The following is an 11263-nucleotide window of genomic DNA, read 5'->3' as shown; positions in this document are numbered from 1 at the left end:
CTAATGTAAATTTACGATACTTTCTTTTAAATTAAATATACTCTTTGTAATTAAAGGGATATAATCATTCTTTCACTATATTATAATATACGAAATATATAACTATTACATAATAAAACACAGTTTCGTGCGCCGACTGTTGCATGTTTCAACGTGAAATTCATTATTGGAAGATAATATTAGAAATTCGTCGAAAATCCCTTTTGTACATTTAAAAAAAAAGTATTGCTTATTTAAAATAAATGAAACGGATGTACATGCTGCTTGTTACTGCCTTGCTATTGTAGATATTAATTTGTTAAAGTTAATGCATTTCGAACACCCAGTAGAGAATCTTGACGCAGGTCTGCGCCTGTCAACCAACAGTTGACCTGTGTAGTTAACTGTGGTAGTTGACCGATCGCGCGCTAATATACTTTTCTCGTGTTTTCGTATTCTCTCGTGACTTTTACTCGTTATCACGGAAATCGTGAATACATGAGGTGATGAGAGAACGTACAAAAGGGCCAGACTTCGGACCGCCCAGGTGAGATGTCTGGGTCTCTAAAATATCGCGTCGAGACATAATCTGGGGTAAGGGAGTAGCAACCTCTTGGGGCCACAGCTAGTCACGTGACCCTTCTGTTTACCAAAATGGTGTACATCTATGTTTTACAAATAATTTTCATTTCTTTCTAATATCTGTTCCATTCACTTATGATACATTCAATGAAATGGCAGTGGAATTGTAGTAAGCTTACTGCTAGCGTTAACATCTTGTAAAAGGGCAATCGTAGCTGATATTACATTTGCACCGCGTTTGGTTGTTACAAACGAGTGTAGCGAAAGTTTGAAAGTAGCTGTACGAAAGTGTCTTCCGCGTCTAATATCTCGGTGGTTTTTATTGATGGACGTGAATTATTCTGAGTTATTACGAGGATTCCGAGCGCGTTTTCTCACGATGCGATCACTGCCATATTAGTTACACAACTCTTCGAAAACTCATAAAACTCATTGACCTATTGAATTACTATTTTTTTTTTTTGCGTTCCCATTTTAGATGACTGGACTCCGTATCTTTATGTAATTACCTTGGTAGTAATTTTGATTGTTTTATTTCGTCGTTTAATATCACTGATGTTGTATTTTTGTTTTATTTTTTAAAGGGGGTGACCGAAGTTACACAAGGCCTAATTTCATTACTGACAATGTTGAATGCACAGCGTTGCAGGTACAGCAGCTATGTATTATGTGTATTTCTGTTTTGGAGATTTTTATGTTGTAGATGTTAACGCGTTATATTTATAGTGATTACAGATGATCTCTGATGTAGGTTAGTGCGAGCAGAAAGCACTTTCAAATAGGACATCTAAATGTCAGAAGGTGTCCTAGCATAGCGTTTCATGCTTTGGCCAGGCATTTTTAAAGATGGCCACGTATCAAGTTGACTATCAGTGGTTAGTCTTACAATTAATATTTATTTTAGAATCAAAATATTATTGAGTAATAAACTAAGTAGTACTTGATTGAAGTTAATACTGGTGTTCAACGGTCATTTACCATTTTAGGGCTTATACCATAATGGATTCATCTAGAATATCCACTTTCCTAATATCAATTTTATTGATAGTCTATGGCAGTTTCCGATCTCTAAACATGGAACAGGAAGCTAGAGAAAGAGAAAAAGAAAAGGAACGTGGTAATTTATTGACTGGAATTTTGAGTAACAGCAGCACAGCAAATGCAGATGGTGCTAATGGAAGAGTTCAAACACTAAATACAATGCATGCTCTTTGTCTACCTCTTGGTGCTTCCATTTCTCTACTCGTCATGTTTTTCTTTTTTGATAGCATGCAAATGCTTGTAGCAATCTGTACAGCCAGTAAGTTTCATAGAATGATAAATTTTATGATTATTATTATCATTCATATAAAAAACAGCATCTAATCAAGGATACTTATTTTGCAGTCGTAGCTGCAGTTGCATTGGCATTTCTTCTTTTGCCCATGTGTCAATATATCATTAGACCATGTTCGGATGGTAATAAAATATCCTTTGGTGTCTGTGGAAGGTTTACTGGTGCAGAATTACTTTCATTTTCATTGAGTGTGAGTATAGTATGCATTTGGGTACTGACTGGGCATTGGCTACTCATGGACGCAATGGGTATGGGACTATGTGTAGCATTCATTGCATTTATTCGATTACCTAGTCTAAAGGTATCCACCATACTCTTAACTGGATTACTCATTTACGATGTCTTCTGGGTTTTCTTTTCATCTTATATATTCAGCACAAACGTAATGGTTAAGGTAAGTTTGAACAAATTTGTGATAAATGAACGTTTGTATTAAAATGTTTTATATATTATTATTTACACAGGTAGCAACTAGACCAGCAGATAATCCAGTGAATCTTGTGGCTAGAAGGTTGCACTTAGGCGGTGTAGCAAGAGAAGCACCAAAACTTCCTTTACCTGGGAAATTAGTGTTTCCATCGATGCATCAAGCAGGACATTTTTCAATGTTAGGTCTTGGCGATGTCGTTATGCCAGGCCTGCTGCTTTGCTTCGTTTTACGATATGACGCGTACAAAAAGACTCAATTGTTGCCCGGTGGTTGTGAAACAGGAGTTCCACCGCCACGACACATCAATCGCATTAGTTATTTTCATTGTTCACTCATCGGTTATTTTCTTGGTTTACTTACTGCTACTGTAAGCTCTGAGGTGTTCAAAGCTGCGCAACCTGCCTTATTGTACCTTGTGCCCTTTACTTTATTGCCATTGCTCACAATGGCATATTTGAAGGTATTTTTACTTAGTACTTCTAATTTCTTTTTATGTAAACGACGTAAATTGTAACGAATGTGATATTTACAGGGAGATTTACGTCGAATGTGGAGTGAACCATTCATATCTCAACAACCTTCCAAACACATGGAAGTTTGACAACAGTCATGGGTTTGTGTATATTACACATTATGGGAGGAAAGCTACTAATAGAATCCCATTGTCACTTATCATAACGTCCTTATTTTTATCAATGTCATTTAATGTAAGTAATTTCTTTTTACACGTGCGTCTTTTAATGCCACAATGCAAATTACGATTTAATACATGGGAAACATAAAGGTATACTACACTACGACATTGATTTAATATGACATTAAAAATACAATACAAATTACGACAAAGTTTTTTTATTAAAGTGACGGATAAAGCAATTTTTGGAAAGCGTATTTAGAATACTGTCTATTATTAATATGTCATTGGTATTCATTTTGTGTCTTAAATTCGATGTTGAGTAAATGAATGAATTATGTATAACAGATAAAGTAAATGGTAAGATAATATACCGTTTACTAATTACTCTTTCATGGTTTAGTAAATACGTAAAAACGTGTTCTGAAATTCACTTAAAAAAAAACGGATAGGTATCTCTTTCTTTTTTTTTAGTTTTACAATGGCTTTACTATACAAATTTTTAATATTTCATAATACACAATTTTTGTATTCCTTCTTTTTTACACTAAACCAATAACACATATACATATTAATAATTTTGCTATAACTCTGTTATAAATGTGTGTGATATTCTCTACGCAGAAAGGTTCTTTTTAATTTATTGTTCAATCAATATCAAACTAATTGTATGTAACGTGTAGTTATGGATAGAGTAATTTAATAATTATTCGACGATTTCCATGAAAATCTAGTGAACGTATGTGTGTAGGTTGTGACTTTCTTTTACTTGGAGCTAGCATTGAACAGAGCATTCTCTACACAAACGTGTATATAAATTTTGGTTTTTATAAACTTAAGAATAAAAATTTACAGTTCGTTATTAGGATAAACAGCAAGCATTTCAACTTGCCAAACATCTTGCTAACTTTGTACAGCACGATGTAAAATTGCAAACAATTTTTAGGGAAATGAAAAGTGGATGTTGTAGAATTTTATTGTCAACAAAAAAAAAAAAAAAAAAAAGAGTAAATTGCGTATTTGTGTCTTGATTTTCAAGGACTATTTCGTGATAAGAAAGAAGGATTTATGATGGAGAAATAGAGTGTTTTAACTAAGCTCTTGCTATGGATGGGCACCAGAAAGACTTTATATGTTTATTTAGAAACAAGACTGAAGAAGAGAGAGTAAATTGTATGAAAGCCAACATATTTAGAGGTCTCTCAAAAGATATAATTAATCAATCTTTTTTTGTTCAATTTTTCTCAATTTATAATACCATAGATTGATATGAAACAACATAATATGATATATAATACAATATTACGCAACGTGTCACAAAGTAAATTAATTGCTTTCATAATTCCTATTATTTACCGTAGATTACGAAGAAATCTAGAATCTAAAAGATGTTAGTTGTTTACTGTTTGTTTTTACAATACTTTATTCATCACATTCTAAAGATTACGAACGAATTACATATATGTATATTTGAATTTTGGTCTGTGAATATATTTTATGGATAAGAATATTTTAAGGAAAGCGATGCGTTTTTTAATCTATAATGTAATCTGTTTTGCACCTAGAATGGTATAATATGATCATAGGTGCAGTAAATCATTGGGTACAGAAATACTATATCCTGTACACTTGTATATTGAGATAGAAAGTAAACTCTAAACTGTAACGCGGACAAAGGAAAAAAGAAAAGAATATTATACTTGCAATCTTGTTCATTATAAAAATTTCGATATTTCATTTTTCTTTTAAGTATCTTGTCCGTATGTTTATAAGGTTAATAGATTAATGTTAAATTAATATAGATTAATGTACAAACACTAATAATTCTAAACTTTAAAAAAAAAGAACAAAAGATTGTTTGCATATGTAATTGTTTTTATTTTTTTTCTCTTGCTTGTGTTAACGTAGATGAAAGGAATTTAAGCAACTTATACGATATATTAAATATTACACTGATAAAAATACTCCTTTTTATACAATCGAATTAGTTTTTGTATAAAATTGTGATTCTTCCTATACTTTATTCGTTTACCTGTCCATAGCACAAGCAATTTATTCTTATTCATTACTCGTCTAGATGAAGTAATCTTTGGATGAGTCGTACAGAAGAAATATCTACATATTTCTCTCATAAGATATAAAGATATAAGTGACAAAGTATATTTTAACTACTTCCGTTGTAAACATAAAAGAAGAAGACTTGAGATCATCCATAAACTGGATGAGTTATCTGCGTTCTATTAAAGTTCAGAAAGCTTAAAACTCATTTTATGGTTTGTTCTTCTTTCTATTTCTTCTTTTCCTTTTTTTATCTACAATATAGGGTTAATGTTTTCATAATGTACATTTTGAGTTCTTTTATTTCATTGAATGTACATACATACTATACTATGTTAACTCTATGCATTAATTTTGTATCGTCAATTTTTCGTTCACTTTGTAATCAAAGATGCGATTTATTGAATAAAATTTTGTTTCAAAAAATTTAAGTATATAGTTAAACATTTTAGTTAAAAAGAGAAAAAACCATGATGTATATCTTTATATAAAGATATCGTGCAATAATAAAATGTGTTTCAATGCTTTCGTTATTAGGGCTGCATCAATAAATTACTTTTTCATATAGGGAAATGATTGTATCGTGTTCTTGCTTTAATTCTCTTCTTTAATTCGTATTGTTTTTTTTTTGTACAAACATAACTTAACGCATAACAATATAGAAAATATCGATCGATAAGATTATAACTTAGTTTATGGCGAAAATGAAAGATGTGTAAAATTATATTTTTTCCTTTTTTATAAACTTACGTAACGAGCCACGTTTGAATTAACGAGAGTCTTCAAGTCTGATGGATTATTTATTTTGACTAGGATAACAAGTTTCAGAATGGGAAGCATGTACATAAATAACAGACTCGACTGTCCTTCAGTTTTCCCACAAACTAAGTGACAAAAAAATGACATATATTATATATATATATATATACATATTAGTGATACGATGTATGAAATAAAAAGAAAGGTAAATGAGAAAAATACATTTAAAAGAAGAAATCGGGAATTATAAGTCATAAATAGAATATAATTAAATGCTAAAATAATATAGCTAATATACTTATAAGAGCACTTTGCTTGTACTGTTGCAATTCTCGACTTGCATGTGTACAGCTATGTACATTTTTATATATAATAAAAAAACACGATCGCGCCTTGCGCGTGTTCGCGTTGAATAAGTAAAGTTATTGAATAAACTTACATGTGTTCTTTTTCCATCACTGTTTACGTGTATTCGAATATATATCATTAAGTACAATTACGATACTACGGAATGAAACGTGAGTAAATAACGCACAGTCTGGGGAATATTTTAGGAGGCAAGAACTCAACGATCAATGAACGTCGATGGCAATCTTTTACAGAATCGTCACACGCTGCTCTGTCTAATCGTCACGTTATCTAAATTTCTCTTGATGCTCTCCAGCTCGTTCATATCAGATACCGAGGACTCGCATTTGTATACAACTAACGAATGATAGAAGTGAACGGCGAAGGCAATGAACACTATAAGGACCGGGATAACTATAATCGTACTGGCAGTGGCGGCTGTGAACGAGTAATCCCAGAATTTCACCCAGCACAGTATAGCCACCTCTACTAAGAACAGAAACAATCCTAACACCGTAGAAAATGCCCAAGCCAATTCGATGAAGCCACGCATTCTCTCATGAGGAGATTCCGTGACAAGCCGAGATACTTGAAGTTTACTGATGGCCTCAATATTGGGCAATAAATACGTGCTTATCATTAAAGCAAAGATGTGTACTGATACTAGGACGGTTGTGCAAACAGCGAACATCACAAACAGCCACTCCGGCACCGCGGTTGGCTCGTTTATTTGCAGTTCAACCATAGCTACCTGGAAAGATAAAAAAAAAAACAAATGAAAGTTACATCGAATTTTATTACCGGCCAATAAAAACAAGTATCTTCCGAGAAATTTTGCTGTCAGCTGGTTTATACGATTCGTACGTGCGATTACGAATGAGATCACAGATTCGACGCTATTTGCGAAACCCATTGTAAAATCAATTATGCCTACGTCAAGCCGAGGTGTATTGTTAAAGAAAGTGATATTTGTCTTATGTAATCATAGACGAGACTGAAGATTACACGGAATTGTCGTCCACTTCTGTCTAATGATTTTCAGGAAACGTTGTGTAACCCGTCGTGGATTTTCTGATTATACAAACATAGATTTTCTTGAAATATTTACTCGCTAGAAAAGAATGTTCAGCAACACGCATTTTGGAATTTGTTATAATAGAGTTTCCCCTTCTGTCACGAGAATTCACTGATTAAAATCAATACACGTTTCTGTCGTCAGATCGATATCTAATATTTGTGCGCATCGACAATTAGGATCATCAAGGGCCACGTGCGCGCGGTTAATAGCGTAATTAATCACCACTGCATAAACAGTCGTCCAAGGAATTTTAATAGACGATTATATACTATGACGAGGTATAGTGCTCACCATAGCGAAACCGCTTAGTAATTCTGACGTTGTTGCAGTTGCTTTCAATTTAGCTCTGCTCATGTGAAGTCTCCTCCATGAAAGACCCTCAGGACCATCTTGTTCTTCCGTCTGCTGTGAGGAAGATGTTGGAGGCACAGGTGGTCCCACACACGTACAACAACATGTGTATGGCATATTATTTACCGAGGTATGACTATTTGATAATGGGAAACTACCCATAGATCTCATATCTAAAGCTACATAACGACTATTCCTGTTCCTTGGCGACAGTACTAATTCACTCTGAGACGGGCATAAGGAGGAGCTTTTGGAGTAACAGGGATAACCGGATTCGCTCGCCTGTCTGGGCAAATAAGCCAGAGAAGTCGGCTTGATTCTTTGTGTACCGTAAGACAATTGGATAAGATCAATCTGAGTCGCTTTGCTTGATTTCCTAACTATTTCTTCGGTACTCTTCTGGGTGGAAACCGTGTTGCCCTTGCTATACCTCTCACCCGATGTTTTTTCGTCCTGCATCAAAATACTGTTTCTGTTTGGAGACTCTTTTTCAGCTAGATTATTGTTCGGCATAATTACTTATTTATCCTTTGTTTCCCGTTTCGCTAAACTGCCCGTATTGTCTGTTACAAATACTGTTTGCCACCTCGTCGCAAAACCAAGTCAAAGAATCCTTACACAGTTTTCACGAACGTCCATCGTTATCATTGTTTCCTTTCCAATGGATTGAGTCACCGCAACGTGCATACATTTACACAATCACCGCGCGGCTATCGTGCAATTCAGTTCTTCCATCGCATTCCATATATGTTGCCCAATCACCGCCGAATTTAGGATTCTTCTTGCAACCAGCGAATTAAACGAAACGTAGAGAGCCCACATCGAATCGAACGATCACTTGTCGATACCATACTATGTACTCTCACGACACTGAACTGTTAATTACATCCGTTCCGGGTGGCAGGCGCGAACTCATTTCCCAAGACATTATTTAGAAAGCCATTAAAGCGCAAACGGAGCGGTGCTCGTTTCATAGGGCGAGCAGGACCAGGGAGCAAGCAGCCGCAAGTCTCTATGGTCGAATACATACTAATCGAAACGCGGCGGTTGCATCGCCGTTCAAGCACACATGACGTATTCGTCTGAATCATAACAATAGTATTAATTGCCTCGGAACCATATCGGCTACATAATAACCGGCTACACGGCCTTAATATACGTGAGCTCGCTCTATGTCTTGTACGTCTCTACTTTCTCACGTGTCTCCACTGAAAGATGTGACCACGGGCAATGACGCTTGTTTTTTGCCGTTGCAATGATGATATAGCAAGCGAGGGAGTATCTGGCCAGGTATCGAGACGCCACCGTGTACCACCGGCACAACAATGTAATTAATCACTCCGCAAAAAGGGAAATCCCTCCTCGCAATTCTCACTTAGCGCGCAGTTGACCACTCATTTTATCTTATTTTTAAATGGAAGTTTATTTGTCTCGATGATCAGGGTGATTTGTTTTCTGTTCAATCATCCTTTCCTTGACACAATTAAAAGTTATTCAACGTAGAGGCGTACATGTAAATAATTCGAGTGATTTACAATTAGAAATATTGGTCCGTTCGAGCGATAATTAATTATATAACTCACTTTGGATATTTATATATATAGCCACGGTACGATCAAAGAATATATAAGAAAATCTTAGGGTACTCAATTTTACTGTTGTTAGAATTTTCTTGTAATGAAAAAATATTTCAGAGGAATTTTAAAATTCGTTGTAATCGATTACACGAGATGTGCATTTTATGCTTGCAAATGGCACGAGGTATATTTTTCGCGTGTTTGTATGCAGATAAGTGATGTATTATAAAAGTGGATTCATAGAAACGCGAGGCAACCGAGAATCGCTGTGGAAAATCCACTTTCGATCCTGACTACACGGCGAAGGATGAGAAGGGAACTTTATTTATGAAAGGCTATTCTTGAGGAAACGCATACGAACCGATACGATCGCCTTTGAGTTGTGAACGAACGACAGCCGATATCAATCAGGCTACGAAGCGCATTAATTGTATTTTCAGTTTCCGTACCATCCAATTAAAAGTTCGTTTATACCGATTGACCATTTTACACAGTTCAAAATTATTCCATGGTTACTATGCATTTCTTTATTTGTATTCTATGCAGCAGGTGAACGACGATGCAAGACAGGTTTCAAGGAGTCGTGCGTGAATTTGTGCCATCGACGATTTACAGGAGAAGTTTTATCTACTCATGGTCTCATTTGCATAATTGTGCGCTTAAAGTTAACGTGAATTAGACGAGTTGGAAAAACCTAATTTATTCGTCTTTTGATTATTGCCTTTATTGATTATTGAATACATTTATTTGTCGATGAGGAAATAGTGTTTGTAATTAAAAGATATAAGGTTGCATATATTTCAAAGTTAGCGAGAACTAATCGAGTTGGAAGAATCCTGATTAGATTATTTTCACTTTCTACGCGAGGTTTAATATCTTTATCAATATCTTTCTACAAATACTTTTCGAATTTTTTTGAAGATAAAAGAATGATGTCTATAAGTAAGAGAAATAAGATTGGAGATTTATATTATCTTGAGTCAACTGTTTCTAGGAAGGTTTACGAAGTCGAGGCTGAGGTCTGAATAAAAAAAGAATAATGATAGACGGAGCAATTTTTTCTTATTTCACGCACCGAACTTTCACAGCTAAACAGGTTTTATACTACTGTCAAATTAAGATCCAGCAGGTAGATTTTCGGTTCTATCCATGACAAAAACTTAAAGTATACAATTAACGTTATAACGTCATGTCTCTTATATAGGATGTTCATGCAGATGTTTCTATTGTAATAAAAATGACAATGCATAATTTTTGATTGATGACTGTAATTTGCGAAGAATCTTGTTATTTCCGACTTTTTCTTATTTTAAAATAACGATGAAAGATAATGTTAAAAAGTTATTCAAATTTGAGTTATTTACAAAATAAAACTACAATTAATTCATAGAATGAATAATTTTTTTTAATTTACAGCGAGATAACATATAATTCTTTTGCAATCTTGCGATGTGGTTGCATTCTCTAAGGCGCCAGTGATGTGTATTATTGCGCACTTAATAACACGTGTTTTCTTCACACTTGTCAGATACATATACATTCTCAAAGTATTCTAAAGTTGCCAAATTATATTTATAATACTATAAAAATATATTATCTCTGAACCAAAACTTCTATTTGAAGGTTTCGTCAAAAGTTTACGAAGCTGTAAATTGATATTTTGCATTTTTAAATTACTGTAAATCAAATCAAAAAAAATATAAGTTCGACTAGTCCAGTGAACACGTACGCCGAGTTTCTAATCGCAATCGTCATCCCATTGACCGTGTATTCGTTATCGAACCTAAATTCATCGTCAACGACATCTTGATCACTCAATCACTCAATATCACTTGTTAACTTCTGTAATACATTCCTATAAATAAACATCATCTGGTATAAGACAACTATGGCCAACTCACATGAAGATTCATTACACGCCCAGAAATCCAACGTTAACCCGACATATATATATATAGAAGTTTTCTATCATCACTATTCAAACACTTTTGCGAACTACTTTATTTAAGATAAATTCCCAATGTTTTATAAGTTTTGTCTACACACGAGAATATTCGAGAGTTTTGTAAAAACATATTTCGCCGCGATGAGTTCGCGCATGCGCGAACATCTTACTACAGGTCAAATTCGT

The 11263-nt window shown here is 34.3% G+C and overlaps 2 protein-coding genes and 2 long non-coding RNA genes across 7 annotated transcripts; 2 read left to right on the top strand and 2 right to left on the bottom strand.

Moving 5' to 3' along the window:
* The first annotated feature begins 127 nt into the window (after positions 1-127).
* LOC132913991 (signal peptide peptidase-like 3) lies at positions 128-3973 on the top strand. 4 transcript variants are annotated; one of them, XM_060972724.1, is made up of 7 exons: positions 128-526; positions 1146-1210; positions 1288-1436; positions 1548-1861; positions 1948-2291; positions 2362-2787; positions 2860-3973. In XM_060972724.1, exons 3-7 carry the CDS (start codon positions 1408-1410, stop codon positions 2926-2928), a joined length of 1182 nt encoding a protein of 393 aa, XP_060828707.1. In that variant the 5' UTR covers positions 128-526; positions 1146-1210; positions 1288-1407; the 3' UTR covers positions 2929-3973. The 4 variants fall into 4 exon arrangements, with proteins under 4 accessions (XP_060828707.1, XP_060828708.1, XP_060828710.1 ...); XM_060972725.1 differs by having other exon boundaries at positions 128-573; XM_060972727.1 differs by lacking the exon at positions 128-526 and adding an exon at positions 625-1062.
* Positions 3974-5605: 1632 nt separating this feature from the next.
* Positions 5606-8874, bottom strand: LOC132913992 (calcium release-activated calcium channel protein 1-like). Its single transcript, XM_060972729.1, has 2 exons — positions 7496-8874; positions 5606-6877 (listed from the first exon to the last, which is right to left on the bottom strand). Exons 1-2 carry the CDS (start codon positions 8066-8068, stop codon positions 6386-6388), a joined length of 1065 nt encoding a protein of 354 aa, XP_060828712.1. The 5' UTR covers positions 8069-8874; the 3' UTR covers positions 5606-6385.
* A 32-nt stretch (positions 8875-8906) lies between these two features.
* Positions 8907-10476, top strand: LOC132914004 (uncharacterized). The gene is made up of 2 exons (XR_009659498.1): positions 8907-10261; positions 10337-10476. It is a non-coding gene; the product is annotated as an uncharacterized LOC132914004 (long non-coding RNA).
* Positions 10477-10600: 124 nt separating this feature from the next.
* On the bottom strand, positions 10601-11105 carry LOC132914005 (uncharacterized). Its single transcript, XR_009659499.1, has 3 exons — positions 11034-11105; positions 10862-10974; positions 10601-10777 (listed from the first exon to the last, which is right to left on the bottom strand). It is a non-coding gene; the product is annotated as an uncharacterized LOC132914005 (long non-coding RNA).
* Positions 11106-11263: the final 158 nt, after the last annotated feature.

Source organism: Bombus pascuorum, chromosome 14 (assembly GCF_905332965.1).
Source record: "Bombus pascuorum chromosome 14, iyBomPasc1.1, whole genome shotgun sequence".
Lineage (NCBI taxonomy): Eukaryota > Metazoa > Arthropoda > Insecta > Hymenoptera > Apidae > Bombus > Bombus pascuorum.
This window is presented reverse-complemented; position numbering and strand designations above follow the sequence as displayed.